The following is a 20953-nucleotide window of genomic DNA, read 5'->3' on the forward strand; positions in this document are numbered from 1 at the left end:
TGAAACTTCCAAAATGCAGGCGAAAACACCGTCTTTTTTACTTACATTGAATCAGAAATTTCATGCGATACAAGACATACAAGACGGAATCCAATAAAAACAAGTTTGGAGCTTCATAGATATGTGTGTGAAAATTTTCTGCGAAAAAGGAGACAGAATCCAGTGTAATTTGTGGGAAGCTGCAGTACAGTGACTATTGTTTGTGCAAGATCATGGTTAATGAGGAAAGTGACACTGTAAGGAGTTGGCATGAGAGGGGAAACATAGGGGACAAATCGCAGGAGGTGGTGATTAAATATTGAGGGACAAAACTTTCACTTTCTTGAAGATGAGAAAACCTACCTGTGTCAGCGAGTTGAGTGCTGCTCAGAGGGTCCATCATGGTTCTTTAAGCATATGCATGAATGCATTTTGAAATTTGGACACTCCACAAGCCCCATGAAACTGACTGTGCATGCCTGGTCTGGTGTCTTAATGCAGAGGAGAAGGCGATGGTTCCATCCTTTACATGATGACTGTCCAAAAGTAACAATACATACACACATGTTATACACGAAAATGTACATTAAAAAAAAATGGATACTTTTGAAGGAGGGCGGTCGAAGGCAATGAGCCACGCACCCATGTCCAGGTACTCCTAACCCATACCTGCCATCAGAAAACAGATATGATTCATTTAAGAGGGGGGGTTGTGGGGGCAAACACTCAAAGCTGAGCTTATGTTCATCCCCACCCTTTGAAGGAGAATAGGGCAAATGGAGGGGCCAAAAAGGATACTTGAACAAGACATAATTATGCAATCCCCTTTCCATTCTTCATGGGGGGGGCCAATTGTAGGGGGACATGACACACCCCCTCCCTTTTTAGATGCATTTGCAGATGGGCCCCCAACACCCCCCCTCCCTCTTCAAAGCCCCTATCTTTCAACACCACCACCCCCTCCCAAAACACGAGATACAAGTCAAAAAAAAAATGATCCCAAAAAAACTAAAAGAAGAGAAAAACAGGCTTGTATTTGCATATTTCATATTCCAAACCACTATCCAGACAAGCCAGCATTTGTTCAATGCAGGTATGGTCCACAACCCCCACTCCTAAAACTGTTTGTATTGGAAAATATAGAAATCCCCTCATCCCATTTAGAGCAAGATAGACGGTCATACGCAACCTATTTGCATATGTTTATTCACTTTTCTTTTCTTTTTTTTTGGTTCTCAGGTTTCAACTTCCATATGAATGTGTTCCCCACCTTACATGGTCTAATGCCCCCCAACCTCTCTAGATCTCCCTCTGTATCACACCATGCCTTAAACAAATGGAAAGTTGTAAAGGAAGAGCAAAGAAAATAGCTATGAAAACTATAGTAAGCTCAAGTATGCCTGCCCCCACTCCATATGACTGCAATCATCATGTAAAAGAGAGAGACTTTTTTCCCCGTACTTTGTGGTCAAGCGGGTGTCCGCACCATTAGGCCCCACAGGCTAGCCTAACTGGGAGACACAAAACAATGGGCTCAAAGTTTTTACCAATGCCATCCAATCACTAGGATTGGACATAAACTCCATTGCCTAGATCACTAAGTGTATTGGCCTTTGATTAGGGAACCAAATATGTCATTCAAAGGGAATCTGAGAGTTTGCCTAACGATGGAGAATTGTTGCTTTAGTATCACAAAAACCCCCCCAACTAGTCATCATCTTTATCTGTCATCATTCCTTTTTTTTTTCCTTTTTGATCCATCTTGTCATGTTTTCAACTTTAGATTAATGTTTATCCTCTTAGACTATGTAGTGTATAATCAATGTGTTTGGGCCTCAGCGCACAATGTTATCACCATTCTACCAATCCCAACCGCGAAAAGTGAGCCGACAAGCTCATTTTATTGGTATACCATGTGATTTGTGGCCACAACCCAGTTGCCCAATTGGTTGCTTCTTTTTTTTTTACACCTCAAATGGTTCAAATATTTAATAATCTTTGCAAAGCAACAACAATGATTTTGTTAAATGCCCTCTTTTTTCCTATTTAGGAAGTATTCCCTGACTAGAGTTTCTGTGTAGGCCATGTAGCCATTCATCTAGTGCTGGCACTTCATTTTTGCTTAAATTTTATTTTATATCTTCCTGTTGTATGATCCACAGACATGACCAGCATGATTATAATCTAAGCCTCAATCTTAAAACAAGAATTTCTAACCCTAATCATATCCCCTAAAAGCTAAAACCCCACCCAACATGTTTAATCCATGTTAATCACCCTGTTGGATCCACAAACTCAGAACACCAAAACATCTACTTGCTTTACATTTTTATATTGATCACAGCCGATTTCATTTTCACTACCTTTTCTTTTTCGTTAATCCGCAGCCCTTTCTCCCAAATCTGTACTTTGAACTGTAATGGTACTTTTACTCCTTATCATGTACTTTTTTGGTGGACTTAGTACTGTTGGGAACCTTCATATACTGTAAACCAATATTTGTTCCCAACCATTGTTTGAGAAAATCATGTGTATTTCGACCAATTCCATATCTGTACTTTGATACCCCAAAACATCATTTTCCACTTGAGATACAGTCCATATTCATGGACATGTGCTTGTTCAGGTGCTACGTGTATGTGACTAAGGAGCAACCATGTAGGGGGCACATCCTCTTTTGAGGTTTTCATTCTTAATTTGTTGGAGGGGGTTCCAATTTTTTCTTGAAAGACACTGATTGTAGGGTACATCTGGCGTTTCGACAGCTTTCTCGAAAGATTGTAGGGTATACATCTGAGGGACAACTTTTTGATGAGTGCCTCAGCACCTATGGACTGCTTTCCTAAGTATCTTCATATTTTCATTTCCCTAATAAGTACGCCCTTAGGGAAATTGAAAAGATCTCATGGAACAAGGAAATTGAAGTCAAAATGAGGGTGTGCCCTCTTCTTTATCGCTTTATGTTTTATCGCTTAACATGACAGTCGATGAAATTCGACATGCTAATTGTTTATAATAGTGGGTGGTAAGGAAAGTGGAAAATTAAGTAGTAAGGAATAAGTACTGTAACAACATCCAGCAATGGTAAAATTAATAGTATGGAGAAAGGAAAGAGAGATACTTTTGAAGTGACACAATAATTGGGAGCTCCCTTTGACACTGAGTAGTGGCATGCACATACACATTGATAATAAGTGAGGATTATTCCAGTAGGTGGAGGATTGACTGCAATGGGCATAAAACAGTATCTCTAATGTCAAGGGGCACTTGACCGACAAGAGTGCAGAAACAGTAAATGGATAAAGACCCATCTACCAGGAGCCCCATAATCACGAACCAGGAGGAAATGAAAGCAGAAGCCATGAAGGGGAAGCACCCATTCCTCAAATGGGTAAAATCACTGTCCATGAAAGTGAAAGAAATAAAGGGGCCAACGGAGGGATAAGCCATATGAAAAACACGTACAAAATTAAAGCCAAAGTCATCGGCAACAGTTATTTGGTGAGAATGGATAAAGTCACAGAGACAAGGACTTCAGCACTCTCCCCATAAGCTCTTGTCCATGATTCCTGATTGAGCTTTGGGGTAAAAAGAAAAGAAAAGAAAAGGAAAGAAAGAGAAAGAAAAAGAAAAGAAATATGTCAAATTTGCAGTGCCCTTTGCCTTTGTGCTAGTGGGCTTTTGATACTTGTGTTGGGAGGTGAAAAATACTGATAGAGATGGATTTCACTTTTGTAGTAATGGTGTGGTACTGTGTTATCTGTATGGTGCATGAAGTGGAGAACATGGCATCATTTCAAATCAGCAATAAAGCAAGCTAACTACTCCCATCCATATACTTTTCACCTTTAGTTTCTTATTCAAGCATGCAAGAGCCCATATGCATGCCCTTATATCTGGTACGAGCCAAGTACCTGGCCGACCTCTTTCACATTTACATGCACCCTTCATACTCTATTTCTCTACCTCTCGATCATGATGCTTCTCATGTCGGCAAATCAAGGCGAATTACACGTGTCGGTAACGTGTTTAATTAGCCCTACAAATCGAGAGAATCTAAACGATTTCTTGTTCCAGTAATGCATCCAAAAGATGATCACAAACACAAGAAATAATTCAAGCCATTTATCACATGCCAATTATTGTGAAAGCACTGCATGCCTAATAACCCAACTATGGAAAAGAATAAAGTTCAAAAAATTTGTCTCAAATTTGAACCTTTTTGCCTTTAAACATGAGGACTCCGCCCTTTGTGGACATGTGACATATATACAAATATATGGCACTTGATACTTAAAAGGTGCAGGTATTAATGATGAGGATTGAGGACTTCTCTGCATGCATTAGAGAGTTAATGGGGATGTTGTATTCATGGAACTAGGCCTACATGTTTACAATATCTTTAGTACTAAGAGTCTAAACTTATATATTGATCCCGGCCCCTTTTCCTGATCATTGCTGTCAATTTCATCCGAATTAGAATTTGTTTAAATTTGAAAAGCATACCACTATGAACACTTCAAAGACTAATTTTTCAATTAGGATCATAATCCAAATGAAAGGAAGCTATGAACTATATGATCCTTCTGTGATGTCTACTCCTGCAACGCCATTTGAAGCTTTGAGCACTGGCATTATTACATTGTATATGATTGAAGTTCCTTCAAAATATCAAGGAAAAGAAATTCTATCCCAATATTGAACACCAAAAAAAGTTCTGATCACTTGCTGGCATAAAGTTGGCTGATTTTGACGGGCATGAGCAGATTCCAGGCACCATCCTCCACGTCAACGAAGACTTAAGAGTTAGGCAGGGATTTGGGGTCACAGTGGAAGAAAATGGGGGCAACAGAGACATAGGAGTATGATAGAAATAGGGACACAGGCATTCCAAGAAATATGATCTATAGCTTTCAATGCCACACAAAATTTTCCTTCTTTCAACATGTTTCAGATTCCATGATTTTGTTGGTACATTACTTTTTTTTTTTTTTTTTTTCACCTGATGAGGAAAGATGAAAAGATTCCAGCAATAATACAGCAAGGTAGGGCTCCAAAAATGATAAAGCTAGCTCAGGCAGTCTTGGAGTTCATGATTACATGAATTGGAAGCTGCATGAGTCTTTCTGTGGGCAGTGCCTAAACAACTCAAAAAAAGAAAACACCATGAAGAAATTGAAAAAGCTTTGCAAAAATATTTCAAAACACAGACTCCAAAGTCTTTTGAAGAAGTATGAAGAAAAAGAATTCAATAAGCCAGCTGACCTTAACTGTGTGCCATGATAAAAATTCCAAGCTAAAAAGTTGGCATGTGAAGCATCACATTACTTTACAGTTTTTACACTGATTGGAATCTCTAATAGCCAATTAGAACCCTGGTCCAGACTAATCTGGCTTATTAAATCACAGTAATAAACCCGAAAAACCGTCGCATTAAGGCAGGATCCTGCCCTGACGATCTGGTTATGATTTCTTCACTGGATTAAACTAATGCCTCCATGTTAGTACAGTCAGTGGAACTATCTTCCATGCCACACCCCCAATCCCACCACATCATATAAGATGGACCACATTATCGATTTCCTTAACTAAATTATCTCCTAAAAAGCTGTTTATATTCTTTATGCATGCCACGGTCTGCAACCCGTGTAAGCAACTATATAAAAACAAATTAGGGTTTTGTTTTTTAATCCATGATCCTGGCTCTCCCCTCGTGCTGCAAGCCCCTTCTAACTCAACATGCGATACCCCACATGTTACGATATCATCATGCATCATATCCGACACGAGAATAGCCCTTCTGCAACTTGGACTTCACGTGTCTTCGCTTACTCTTGTTTATTTTACGTAGAAGACTGTCTGCATGAGAGAGTTTATAATTGTTGCCTTCAGTTTTATATGGGGGCAAAGGGCTCTACAAGCTGATCATACATGATGGATGTTTTATTGAATCAATCAAATCTTTCATACTAAATATGAAGACTTCTCTGGATTCAATTTTGCTTTCCCACCTTCCAAGTAAAACCTTGTCCGCAGGTAAAACAAGAAAGCCAACCACTTCATCTTCTTCCTTCGACAATTAAGCCTAAATCAAGGTTTTTGTTTGTAACAACTACTGACGTTAATTTCAGTGAGTCCATATTTGTTTTGGTCTTCTGTAATATTCCCTCCTTAAATGGAAAAATTAGGTGGTTTATTGAACGGATTTATCATGATCAACAAGTCATTGAATTTATGTTTAGTAGCTCAAGATTAAATGAAATGATTTTTCATACTAAAAAATATGAAGACTTCTGTGGATTTAGTTTTGCTTTCCCACCTTCGAAGTAAAACCTTGTCCGCAGGTAAAACAAGAAAGCAAACCACTTCATCTTCTTCTTTCGACAATTGAGCCTAAATCAAGGTTTTTGTTTGTAACAACAACTGACATTAATTTCAGTGAGTCCATATTTGTTTTGATCTTCTGTAATATTCCCTCCTCAATGGAAAAATTTGGTGGTTTATCGAATGGATTTATCATGGTCAACAAGTCGTTGAATTTATGTTTAGTAGTTCAAGATTGAATGAAATGCCTTTTTCTTTTTCTTTTTCTTTTTTTTTTTGAAAAAAGAAATAGACAAAAACCCTAATCTTGGCAATAAACCCTAGTAGTCCAAGGACAACCCCATGAATTTGTAGGCCCAAAAATCAATACCCATTAGTCAAATTATATGAACAGATAAGAATTAATGAGCGACAGCAGAGAGCATGGATAATGGGAGACAGTGAAGAAGAGCAGTGATTTGAGGATTTTGCACATTCACTTGCTTTTTTTTATTTTTTATTTTTTTTATTTTTTGGGTTTTTTTATATTTAATATCAGTATTTTCTCGAGATGTTAAAACAATTTTTTTTATTTCTTATTTTTATTTAAAATAAGGTGAGAAGTCAACGGTCAAAGATTTGCATTACTGTTTGTGTCTCCCGTAGACAACACAGTCTCACGTACACACATTCTCACTTGAACATTCCCCAAAAACTCTTTGCCACTGCACCAAGCACGATGCACCCCCCACTTGGGTGCGGCCCTACCTGCCTCGGTGCACCCGCCGTCCCAGGATTCCTCCCCCCTCAAGCAACGGTCTCCTTTTTTTTTTCTTTTTTAATTTAAAAATAGAAAAAAGATATTTATAAGTTTATGGATTAGCTGTGGTGCGTTCCTGGCCATTGGATGGCGTTACTGGTCGTCAGAATCAAGGGCAGAGGGGTCAGGTGTTGACTGGTCAACGGGGTGGGTAGGGCGACACGTGACGAGAGCGAAAGTGGGGCCGGGGGAGGGAGGAGGACAAGTGGCGGGAGGGCCGGGGTTGGAAAACGTGGCTAGGTTGCAGATCATAATCCTGGTGGGAAGGCTGTGGGGTGACGTGTCAATGACGTCACTTTGAGTGCCCTTTACCCAACAACCTCTCCTGAATTCTGGGCATTTCCTGGATACGACATTGGAAAAAAGCCTGCCCTTTTCACGCTGACGTGTCCATTTTTCCTCTGGATAAATATTGACAATTACATCCAACTAAAATCACACATTAAAAAAACCCAAGCATAAATTTCAAAATTATTTCCAAACAATTCCTTATTAAAGGATTAAAAACACGTATCATTGACTTAACATTTCTTCCCATTCCTATCATTCTTTTTTTTAAATAAAATAATAAATAAATAAATATTAACAAAATACTAAACCACAACTTATCAAACCCATCTCATCTCAATCATTAAAAATATCTATAATAAGATTCAAACCATTGAATAAAAAAACAAATAATTCTAAAACATCAAAATATACAGGAAACGTTATTCAATTAGTCAAACACGAGGACTTAAAGAAAAATTTAAATATCAAATGATATTATAGATGAAATGTAAATGCAAATGCAAATGCAATAGAATAGTGATAAGTATATGTGTATGTATGTGAATGGTTTAATTTGACGTATGAGGAAGTAACTATTAGAATCCTCTATAGAATGACTTCAAATATTTTTCAACTAAGCATATGATATTCCTTGTCACACCTAAATGGTGTGATTGAAGAAATAGTATATATGCTATTTTGTGAGAGATAAGAAAGATATTCTCCTGAAGAGCTTACTCCTCGTTAAAAAGGTGGTCTCAAAAGGAGTAAGGTTATTAATATAAAGATCTACATCAATCAAATTAGGTAAACTATCAATTTCTTTTTCATTATGGGCACAATAAAATATATTGGAGAATGACATTGGGATACCATCACTCATGTCCGTCATTAAAATCACTCAGCAAGAATTCAACATCAATCATTTTTCTGTCTTTTTCTAGGGAGGGGGGGAAAAGTTTTAACCCACAAGCTTAAAAAGCCTAAACAAACCCGGAAAGAAGTCAAGTTCAAGGATGGCCAAATTTCCACCAAACTATGTAAATGGGAAGACTTTGAATTTTTCTTTTTTCCCCTTTTTTTTTTTTTTTTTTTGTTTGTTGTATATCCCAAATGCCAGCTAAGGAATAGTTCATCTTCATCATTCCCTTATGATATTCCGTACAGAATCAACTTTGTTTGTACATGGAAAGTCTCTACAAAATGTATTTGCAATTTTTGGTTAGGCTCGGTCGTTTCTCTCATGCTGTGTAGGTTTTCAAACTGGTTTGATCTCGTGGGAGGTCGCCTACATCAAGGGCGGAGGGGGAATTAGGTATGGCAATGGTCTATTAGTCATCAATATCAACGGCCGCCAGTCGGTTGTTGCTGGAAAAGTAGGTACGTGAAGGGAAGAAAGAGGGGGACAAGGGTTGGAAAGTAGTGTAAGAAACTCCTTCCTGTGTGCAATAAATCCCCAAACTTGAAACCCCCATCACTCGTTCTCATTATTAACGAGGCTGTTTGTTTAATTCCATAACTACCTATAAATCTTATACAAAAACTATATATTAAAATGAGAGGATGTTTCTTAACCAAGATATTAGAAAAGTGGTTGCCGGGGTTTGGAGGAACACCCGCGGTACAAGCACACATGTAACCGGTGAAGTCACTGCATGTTTACCGGAGATGGGCAGTCAAAATTCTCCTCCTCTTATTGGCCTTCAAATACCGTGAGAGGATGCATTTCAAAAGTGGCCCTGTTTTTCTTGTACGACAAGCACACTCTAGTTTGTCAAGGTGGCATCCCAAGGAGCATAAGAATGAGGGCAGGAGAATTTTTATAATGGGATTCCTACTTAGCGTACAAAAGTCAAAATTAAAGGCGAGTTAAAATTAAGTGTATGGACATCAACTCGGAATGGATTGATCCAAGATTTTGTGTTACAAGTGAATTTTACAAAGGAGTAGGCTCCACCATCCTCAAGTAGTTGGGGGTGGTTAGTACAATAAGCTTTAGAGGTTCTATATGATGATGATATATTTAAGACATGGTAGAGGGAGAGGAAGAGAGGAGGAGAGGAGGAGAGTGAGGTTGAGGAATGCATAATTTAATTTTATGTGATGAAAGAGTGTTGAAAAAATTAAAAACAAAATGATCATAAAGTGGGGGGTAATTCCAAGGATGCCCTTCACCTGTGGGAATAGTTTATGCGCTTTTAAACCCTAAGGTGGAGCATGGGGATGGCTGATTTCTCCTATATATACCCACTTCTCTCACCATTTTCAAGCACCCAAAAACCATCTTCTTCTACTCATCATCCCTCTTCTCTCTCTCTCTCTCTCTGCAACCAACCATGCCTGAAGCTCCAAAGAAGTCATTCAAAGCAACGGGGCACGACTACTGTCTGGCAGAGAAGAACAAGAAGGCTCTTCAGTTCATTGAAGATGTCACCACCAACGCTGATCAAGTCCAGAAGAGGGTGTTGGCTGAAATTCTCACCCGCAATGCCCACGTTGAGTACTTGCACCGCCACGGCCTCGGCGGCCACACTGACCGTGACACCTTCAAGAAACTCATGCCTGTCATCACCTACGAGGATTTGCAGCCTGATATCACCCGTATCGCCAATGGGGATACCTCTCTGATTCTGTGCTCCAACCCCATCTCCGAGTTCCTCACAAGGTATTGTTCGTTGTTGGTAATTGGGGTGAGAGGCTTTTCAGAATGTGTACTCAAATGGATTGAAACTGAATGCGGTTGCTTTTTATTTGCTTTGCTTTGCAGCTCGGGGACTTCTGGCGGGGAGAGGAAGCTGATGCCAACCATAGAAGAAGAGCTGGAGAGGAGGTCATTGCTTTATAGTCTGCTCATGCCGGTGATGAGCCAGTCCGTTCAGGGACTCGAAAAGGGAAAAGGGATGTATTTTTTGTTCATTAAGTCTGAGGCCAAAACCCCAGGTGGGCTTGTGGCACGCCCGGTGCTCACAAGCTACTACAAAAGCTCCCATTTCAGGGAGAGGCCTTATGACCCTTACACCAACTACACTAGCCCAAACGAAACCATTCTCTGTCCAGACTCTTACCAGAGCATGTACTCCCAAATGCTCTGTGGCCTTGTCCAGAACAAGGAGGTCCTCCGGGTGGGCGCCGTGTTCGCCTCCGGCTTCATTCGGGCAATTCGCTTCCTGGAGAAGCACTGGACTCTTCTTTGCAGGGACATAAGGACTGGAACCATCGACCAACAAATCACCGACCCCTCCGTGAGGGAGGCGGTCATGAGGGTGCTTAAACCCGATCCCAAGCTTGCGGATTTCGTGGAGGGTGAATGTAGGAAGGAGTCATGGCAAGGGATCATCACAAGGCTATGGCCTAATACCAAGTATGTGGATGTAATTGTGACTGGGACCATGTCACAGTACATTCCAACTCTTGATTACTATAGCAATGGCCTCCCTTTAGTGTGCACCATGTATGCTTCTTCCGAGTGTTATTTTGGTGTCAACCTCAACCCTCTCTGCAAGCCAAGCGAAGTCTCCTACACCCTCATTCCCACTATGGCCTATTTCGAGTTCTTGCCCGTTCACAGAAACAATGGGACCAATTCCATCTCTGTCCCCAAATCCCTCAATGACAAGGAGCAACAAGACTTGGTCGATCTCGTCGATGTCAAGCTTGGGCAGGAGTATGAGCTGGTCGTCACCACTTATGCCGGTCAGTTGCCCGACATAATTGACTTAATTTTTTTCATTTGTCTTTCAAATGTATGCTGATATATATGTCATGAACTTGATGCTGCAGGGCTGTATAGGTATAGAGTAGGAGATGTGCTCCGTGTGGCCGGATTCAAGAACAAGGCACCCCAGTTCAACTTCGTATGCCGGAAGAATGTGGTGTTGAGCATCGATTCCGATAAGACGGATGAGGTTGAGCTGCAGGCGGCGGTGAAGAATGCGGTGAACCACCTGATGCCGTTCGACGCGACTCTCACCGAGTACACAAGCTATGCGGATACCACCACAATTCCAGGCCACTATGTCCTGTACTGGGAGCTGAGCCTGAGGGGGTCAACCCCAATTCCTCCATCTGTTTTCGAGGACTGCTGCCTGACTGTCGAAGAATCCCTCAACAGCGTGTACCGGCAAGGCAGGGTCTCAGACAAGTCGATTGGGCCACTGGAGATGAAGATTGTGGAGTCAGGGACATTCGACAAGCTGATGGACTATGCCATTAGCCTAGGGGCGTCCATAAACCAGTACAAGACCCCACGGTGTGTGAAATTTGCGCCCATCATTGAGCTATTGAACTCAAGGGTTGTGTCCAACTACTTCAGCCCCAAGTGCCCCAAATGGATTCCTGGACACAAGCAATGGTGCAACAAGAACTGAAGAATTTGGTGGACTACTGCTCTCAACCCTTTCTATCATCATCACCATTATCATCTTAGAAGGAAGAAAAGAATTAAGCCCTTTTTAGGTTAATTGACCCATCTTTTTCCATGTTCCTTATCTTCCCTTTTTTCTTTTCGATTTTTTTAACCGTTGTTTAATATGCATAGAGACTTTGGATTAGCCATGTACAAAGACAGTTCCTTCTCCAAGGAAGCTCTTTTTTCCAGCTCTTCTGTCTAATTTTTCTCAATTACAAAGCCATTATATCTATCTATATATCTATAAAAACTGTTAGAATCAACAAGAAACATATGTACCTTACGAATTTCTCTTTCTCCGCCAACAAAATCTTTGGACGTCGGCATCAGAAAAAGAACAATTACTCACCAAAGTACACTTGAGATTAAACCAGTTTTCACCAACATTATCCCGCAGAAGCTTTTTGTGGTCCACCCTTGAAAGATAAAAAAGGGAAAATCACCATAGTGAAAAAGGAGACAAGCAGTGGTGAAAGAGCAGAGGAGGAGGGGTTGTGTCTATGAGGGGCAATAGAGATAAGGGAAAAAGAAAGATGATTCGATCAGAGAGTGTTCCCCTCTGAGGGCTTTGGCCATTTGTCTAAAAGAATCAAACAAGAACAGGTCTGTTTTTGTAACAGATTTTCAGGACTCGGTCAGGTGGACAATTATCAATCAATTGCTTTCAGACAAACCCAGAAAAAGAGGGGGACAATCGCAGAGATAGAAAGAGAAAGACAATCTTCACAGAGAAAGCTTCAAGAGAGAGAGAGAGAGAGAGAGAGAAAACAACTCATTAATCTCTCAGTGATAATCCTGATGAGGTGTTGCTTCTGTCCATTTGTGTGGTCATTGTGGTGCAGGGAACTATATCAAATGTACCATACCCATCTGTATTTTACATTTATACTATTTAGTATTTACCTATTTCCAATTTCTACTCAGGGTGCTATGGAGTATGGATAAGCTAAGGGATATTTGGTTGAAAGATAACACCCCACTAACCCCTCCCCACTTTAAAATCATGAAAGATATAACCTTTTAGAATAAAAATGTCCCTTTTCTATGTTTGGAATCTTTGGATACACTATATCTTTCATGTTTCCAACAATGAAAGTCAATCTCAAAATTGATCTAAAAATTGGTATTAGAATCGAGGGTTATAGGATTATAAACCCTTATAACATGTGGATCGATTTTTAGATTTGAAATCTGTAATTAAAATGAATCAAAACTCAATTCAAGAATACTCGATGATTAGAAAATTAGAAAATGGTCAAAATTCAATTCAAGAATTAACATAAAAAATTAAAGACGATGACTTTTTACCTAACTTCCTTTTCTAAATATTTATTTAAAAATTTTATATTTTTATTTTTAATAAAATATTAAATAGAAAATGATAGTTACAACCACAACCTTTGACTATCTTTTCAAGATATTTATTGAAAAACATTTTTTCATTTTTATTTTTAGAAAATATTAAAGAGAAAATGACAGTTGCATTTAAGAGCTTGCACTACCCACACAATTTTTCAGTATCATAAAAAAAACAAAAATAAGAAAGATTGAAAAACCAAATTTTACCATATTTTAACACTTCTATATTTATATTATTCAATATTTGATGAGTTTTTAAAAATTTATTATTGTATAAATGTTGTAGATTCCATTAAAATGATTCATTATTATTAAAAAATATGGTCAAATTAATTTTTAAATATATTCATTATATTTTACGTTATTGAACTTCAAACCAAAATTAATTATAGTTGCTTTCAAAAACATATCATTTAAACCAAATTAGATGGATTTTAGATGTGCTTTCAATTTTTATTCAACTTCTTTTTTTCTTTCATTTATGCTTATGTTGGAACCTTTGAATTCATAGATATCGACTCTTTTTTTTTTTTTTCTTTTTTTTTTCATCTCATCTTTACATGAATCATATTTGTACTTAGTCCAATAAGAAATGATTCTATCATTTCTATATATATATCCCTTTTTCTCATCTTTTTGCTATAATTTGATAATACTCGAATGATCGAATCTTTCTTTTTTTGTCTTAGCTTCCACCTTTCGAATGGTATCGATACCACTAACTTTTTCTCAAAAAATCAATGGAATCATAACTTTTTACACTACACATTTTCTCAAACTACACTATTAAAGGGGTGACAAGAACATTTAATTGATATAATAGGACTTAGTTGTGGCACGTAGAGAAGCATTGTGAATAGAAAAAATATTTTATGAAATTTATACGGATAAGGTTGACGTGAAGATGAGTTCGTGATTCACAAGACATTTGAAAGCAACCACAGCCATGGATTAGGTAGTTGACAGCGTTGAAATGCAACATCAGAAAAATAATTTATATTATTATTTATTGTCACAAAAAGTCCAACCTTTTGTACAAAAATTATAGAATTATCTTATATTTTTAAAATTTTTAAATTTGAGAAAGTAAAATTTTTTATACCTGGATTTTTAAAAGAATTATTTTTCAATGTAAATCTTTAAAAGTTTGTATATTTTATTTAAAAATTATTTTTATTTTTTATTTAAAAATAAAAAACAAAGTGTATAATAAGAGTTATATTTTATATTAAAAAGAGTTTACAAATTATTATTGTTATTATTGAGAGGAAAAATAAGTAGAAATTTTAAATGAAAATGAGATGGAAAGAAAATGTGGAAAAGTGAAAGAAAGAAAATAAAAATAAAAATAAAAAGATTAAAAATTTAAAGTTAATAAATTATTTTTACATTTATTTTGACTTTTTTTATTAAATATTTAAATGATTTTAAAATACATAGGTTTCTTCTCATTAATTAAATTTAATTTTCTTTTCTTATTTTCTACTGTAAATCAAACATGTGAAAATGATTTTTCATTTTTCTTAAGTTTTTTTTTTTCTTTTCTTAGTACTTTCTCATATGCTACCGTATTATTAAAGTTAATAAATTTTTTTTTAAACTCATTCATATTATAAAAAAAATGGGTTAATTCAACCTAAGGTAATCACCTTAGAGGGAGGTGAATAGGATGATGATTTCTTTTTGCAAATTTAAATTATGTAAATGCAAGAGACAATTATATATAATATATAATATAACAATATAAAAACAATTACATATAAAGTAAAACAATAGAGAAAAGAAAATGCAAACATAAGATTTTTATAATGATTTGGCGCAACCCGACCTACGTCCACTATCTTCTAACTTTAATCCCAAACTTAAAGCTCCACTAATTTAAGGCTTCTAAATCAAGCATTCAAGGCTTCTAACTCAAGCATTCAAGGCTTCCAAATTAAGCATTCAAGCAATACAATTAGATTATGAATCCAATTCATTCTCTTAACTTTAGGCTCTAAGCACCCTTTACAATCTTTAAGAGATACCTCACTCTTGAATAACACATTAAGTGATACCCCACATTTAAGAATCCCTGAGTGATACCCTACACTTAAATTCTTCCTCTCAAGAATGTACAAATGAAGATAAAAAATAATTTCATAAAATCCTAATACAAAACTTTAAGCTTAAATGTACAAAAAAAAAAACTAGGATTGAAATGTGTACTAATGATATACAAGTTTTAAAACAATAGTACACTAAAAAACATTCTCTCAAGACTTAAATATATTTAAAAAATGTTTAGAAAAGTTAAGTTCTTGAAGCAATGAAGATTGAAGCATTTTTATAGAAGAAAAATGTCAAATTAATTGTTGGGGGTTCGTTTAGTCAAGCTTTGGTTCGACCAGTTCACTAGTCATTAGCATTTAATGCATGGTAAGTAACTATTGGACCTCGACCGGTTAAATAAGTATTCTGAAAGAGAGAGAAGGTTTTTAAACCCCTCAACCGGTTGAATTAAACAGGTCAATTGATTCTTCATCCAATTCAACCAGTTAAGTTGTTTTTGGCTCAACAACCATCATTTTCAACTTAAAACCTTTTAAACAATATTGGAAAGCATGTTACACAAGATTTTAGTTAAAAATATGAAATCATCCAATTTAAAACAAAATCACATTTAAATGATTTTGGTTCATAAATTAGTAATGTAATATATGAAAGACCTAGTGCACCAATAACCTTACAAAGATATCCTATGAAGCTTAAGTCCTAAAAAACACTTCTCTTTGATATCTTTTTCTTCTTATTGATTTTCCTTTGACTTGATTTTGTCTTTGTAATTGTCACTTTAAAAATCTTCTTGTCTAATCATACTTTAAATATAATCATTAATTCCAAATCTTATTTTGTTATCATCAAAATCGAGATTAACCAAATCTTAGTTCATAATTCATTTATATATATATATATATATATATATATATATATATATATATATATTAAAAATATTTCATAATTAAAAGGGCGTTTGTTAAAACTTAATATTTATTATTTAATAATTTAAGTTGATTTTAAGTTAGATTATATTTAAATTATTGACTTAAAACTTATTATCTAATTTTTATTTTAAATATTAAAATTGTTTGATAAAATTTACTTAAAATTTATTTTAAATTATCAAATTAATTTATTTACCCTCATATATTATAATTAAAGTAAATAAAAAATTATTTATTATGACATCCCACATTTAACAGCACGTGAAGTTCCAACATCAACTTTTAGTGGTCAATGAAGATAAGAATGAAATAAGAGACCATCAAGAACAATACAACATGCTTTAAAACTTACTTATATCTTCATATAATCTCTTTACATCAACATCATCTTTGAGAATTGACGAAGATGTTTTTTGTATTTAAGAAGCTATTACAAATTGTTTTAATCTATTAGATTGTAAAAAATAAAATAAAGTAAATAAAATCCTCACATGTTTTTTATAAAATAAAATTACTTATATTTTTGTATTTGATTCATTTTACTTCTTGTGAAATTTAAATAAATAAATAAACTTTTTTATTGGATGAAAGTCTTATTCCTTTATTTAGTAATTTAAATCTGAATTCAGAATGGTAATTATTAATTTATTATTAAGTAGGGCAGAATTTTCCAAATACGAAAGAAGAAGCTATAACTAACATTTATGGTAATGAAATAATCGTAGAGATGGGGTAGGAGGAGATGGCAAGGAATCAAAGAGGTTCAGAAGTCGGCGACGAAACCGGGATACGGAGAGAGAAGGAGACAAATACACGTATCTACCGATCCCCGTTGTCGGGTGGGCCCCAGAGTGCATGAAATCACGAGTGCCCATAAGCGTAGAATCCGGGGAGAGAAGGGACCACGCATGGAGGCGTGACACTTGGCAAGAAAGTTGGCGTTGACCTGACGTGTAGAGGAAAGCGTGGGTGGGACCCAGAGTGGCATAAGCCAGTAAGGGCACCGCAATCCACGTGGGCATGTCCTTTGAAGTTCGTGGCTCGGTCGGCCCCTACTTAGATAACAAACAAACCCCTCCCACCCGTATTTTTAGGTTTTTTTGGACATATCACTCTTTTCCTGTCCAATATCCACTCCTCACCATTTCTTTTAATTTTCAATTTTTTATTTAATTTTTTTTTTCATACCCACCCATATGGTTTTTTTTTTTTTTTTAATTTAATTACACTTAAGCTAAATATGTTTTTAAATAAAATAAATATTATAATTTTTTTCATAATATTTTTCATTCAAAAGAATCAAAACACTATCTATCTCAAGTTTTTTTAAAAAAAAATCAAAAATCTATTTATTTTAATTCTAAATTTGTTTCATTAACAACGTTGCATTATTACCATTTTTTTACCTAGAAAAATGTGAATTTAAAATTAGTTATTATTTTTTAAGTCAAAAGCGAGATGTAAACATGGTGAGTTGACCCCACCCTCCAATGATTTTATGAGTGATGTCATATCCAAATTCAACCTATATTTTAAATGGGTTTTAATTATTATTATTATTATTTTATTTTATTTTTGACAAGTAGATTTCAAATGAGCAAATAATTTGAGAGGAAGAAAACAACTTATTAGCACAAAATTTGTGTGTGATATTTTACATGTTAGACAAGATGGAACATAAGGGAAGATATTTATAGCTGTTTTTTGAAAATAATCGTGACATATAATAAAGGTGATTGGACTTCTTATGCATTCACATGTAACACACACCCAAAGAAAAATAGAAAAAAGGCCCCCTTGAAAAACATCCAAAGTGACAATTTGAAAAGCAATTGAAGTTCCAATTTCCTTTATCATATGATTGTGAAAATCAGCTCATAATTATGGAAGGATGAGCACTTATTTTTCAATTAAATAATAAAAAAATAGTCCTTGGAGTTATCAAAAATCAAACCATAACAAGAATGCTTTATCTCAAAATCTGAGAGTACATAAATTCATCTCACCCTAAAATAAGAATGATAAAAAGAGACAACCTCCAAACTGGTAAGTTGACTTGATCGACCGACCTATACCTAAAAGGATAAACACAACTGTTGTTATCCTCACACACCAACAAAGCTTACAGCAATCACAAAGGCAATGACATGTGTAAAGCCTTAATCATGAAATGATGAAGGGAAGATAACTCTTGTGATTATTGAGAAAGGGGTGCGAAAAGAATTCTTATAAAGGTCCTCCTTTTGCAAAAAAATTCCTCCCTACATTTGACAACTGTGATGCAATTCTAGTTATTCTAAAAGATTTTGAGCATTTTCAATCCTCGATATAAAAAATTAAAAACATCCCTTTCGAAAAGGTAAGAAAAAAAGACTAATTTTACCATCAAAACAAAGAAAAATCATATATTAGTTTAGTATCTATAATCGCTTTAAAAAAATTTAAATTTAAGGTGTTCAAAAAATTTTATATTTTAATTTTTTTAAAACTATTTTTTTTAAAAAAAATATGAAATAAGGGTAATCAATTAATAATAATATTATTATTGATACATATCCACCTGCTGACTAATAATATAAACGTGCAAAAAGTGGAATGCCACCAAACAAAGAAAATAGAAAATTTGACATTTAGAAAAGGCGAGGCATTGACTTAATAATGTAAAGTGGAGCATTATGAAAATTAGACATTAGTGAAAATGAAAGTTTAGTTGGTCACTTAATTAATAATACAAATAACAGATAAGGAAAAAGTAGATGTCAAGAGAGACAAGACATTAACTAGATGTTCATATAATACACCAAGAAAACGACCCAAATAAAATAATAATAATCAATTCAAAAAAAATTATTTAATTTATTCTAAAATATGGAAATAGAAATTCAATATAATTAGAATTATTTAAATTTAAGCATTTTCAAATTTATGGTTATTTATATATATGAGAGGAGATAGTAGAGATAAATTTGTATAAGCATGGAAGAAAAAGTTATTAGGCTTTTTGGTTTTGGGAAAGTTTAAGGTTATGTTTGGTTTTTGGAAAGTACTGAGGAAAGAAAAAAAAATATTAAGGAAAATGATTTTCTCATGTTTAGTTTCATTGTGAAAAATACGAAAGAAAATCAAATATAATTAAAATTAGTTAGAAATGTATGTATTTTAAACTTATTTAATTTTTATATAATAGAAAAAGATAATGAGTTTGAAAAAATGTATAAAAATAATTTATTAATTTTAGATTTATTTTTAATTTTTTTTCACTTTTTCTTTTCTCTTTGTTTTCTTTTCTTGTATTTTCTTTCAAATTTTTGGAAACCAAACATAGCCTAACAAAAGAAATAAAATGGAGAGAAAAACAATTTTCCTTTGCATTGTTTTTTTTTTTTTTTTTTCTGTTTTTAATACTTTCTTGTAACTAAACATGGAAGGAAACAAAAAAAAATGATAATGTTATGATTAGTTACAAGAAAGTATATAGATTAAAAAAAATTGTTAAAAAAAATTCAATCCATTGAAACTAAATAATTAAAAGATTCACAAGTTTTTAATTAATTTTAATTATATTTATTCTCTTTCATAAAAGGATCTTCAATCGGAAAATGATGAAAACACTAAACAATCAAGTGTCGTAAATCAAGTCCATCATATGAAGAAGGAACATTATTTGAACAGTAAGAATAAAAGTGAAGATTGCCTAATAGAACGTCCTTCGAACCATTTGGATTAAAAGAATTTTTTGCATATCGTTCACAATGAATTTTTTTTTTTCTTTTTCTAGTATTCCTAAAATCAAACCTAAATATTTTTTTCAAAATTTTCTTAACATTTTCTTGAATTTTTTAAGTTGCAAGAGCTCATTGAACTTAAATTCAAATCTCTTCACATGTAAATATAGAACATTATTTATATGAAAATCAACGCTTAATAAGACAAGCAGAAGCTATAAAAAGAAAAAACTAAAACTAAGTTAAATTACGAGACAATGCGAAGGGAGACAAAAGAAAAAAGGGTGAAGAAGAAGAATTGAATCGAATGAAACAAAATGAAAAAGAAATATGTACATAGAAATGAATTATTTTGGGTTGACGTGGGAATGGTAAGACTTGAAAGGAGCAAAAATAAAAATGTCGATTAATAGGAAAAGCACGATGGACAGCAGTAGCATTCATGAGAGGTGTAGATGTCGGAGCATTGAAAATGATAATTATCACATCATCTCAATAATAATAATAAAAATAATAATAATAATCGTGGCCAAAGAAGAGCCGGGAGAGCGATTGAGAGCTACACTCAAGGAGAGATGCATATTTCCCTGAGAGCGATCCCAAAAGCAACCCCCCTCCTCCTCCTTTTTCCAGACATTTCAAGCCAGAATGACAAGGATCCCATCAATTATTACCTCGACAACACAACAGCTCCTGATTCATCCACAATCCTATCCTTGTCAAAAATTTCTCTTCATCCAAACAACTATTCCTGAGTCTGACCCAGAAAAAGATGCCCAAATATTATTCTATCTATGATCCATCTAGCTATATTACAGGGGTGACTACTTCAACTACCTAAATATGCTTAGACATACATTCCAATGAAGCCTTCTCACATCCCATCAGAAAGAATATATATGATGGAGAAATGGGAAATTCAATGATTTTATTATAGACTTTGGAATTTGAAAAAAAATAATCATCATCATCATGCTAATAATCACTGGAAATTGAGATGTGGGGGGGCTTTTGGTGAGTGGGCTATGCATTATTATTATATATATAGAAAGAAAAAGATGATAAAATATTAATGATTTGTAAAGAGGGAGAGGGGAAGGTGATT

At 34.9% G+C, this 20953-nt stretch overlaps 1 protein-coding gene across 1 annotated transcript; it reads left to right on the forward strand.

Moving 5' to 3' along the window:
- The first annotated feature begins 9568 nt into the window (after positions 1–9568).
- LOC117909560 (indole-3-acetic acid-amido synthetase GH3.6) lies at positions 9569–12012 on the forward strand. Its single transcript, XM_034823606.1, has 3 exons — positions 9569–10037; positions 10140–11065; positions 11153–12012. The coding sequence occupies exons 1-3, from the start codon at positions 9709–9711 to the stop codon at positions 11737–11739; spliced, it is 1842 nt and encodes a 613-aa protein (XP_034679497.1). The 5' UTR covers positions 9569–9708; the 3' UTR covers positions 11740–12012.
- Positions 12013–20953: the final 8941 nt, after the last annotated feature.

The sequence above is a fragment of the Vitis riparia genome, chromosome 19 (genome assembly GCF_004353265.1).
Source record: "Vitis riparia cultivar Riparia Gloire de Montpellier isolate 1030 chromosome 19, EGFV_Vit.rip_1.0, whole genome shotgun sequence".
Lineage (NCBI taxonomy): Eukaryota > Viridiplantae > Streptophyta > Magnoliopsida > Vitales > Vitaceae > Vitis > Vitis riparia.

Coding starts and splice junctions, on each gene's coding strand:
- LOC117909560 (XM_034823606.1), top strand. CDS start 9,709: ATGCCTGAAGCTCCAAAGAAGTCATTCAAAGCAACGGGGCACGACTAC. Junction 10,038..10,139: donor ATCTCCGAGTTCCTCACAAG/GTATTGTTCGTT, acceptor TTTGCTTTGCAG/CTCGGGGACTTCTGGCGGGG. Junction 11,066..11,152: donor GGTCGTCACCACTTATGCCG/GTCAGTTGCCCG, acceptor TTGATGCTGCAG/GGCTGTATAGGTATAGAGTA.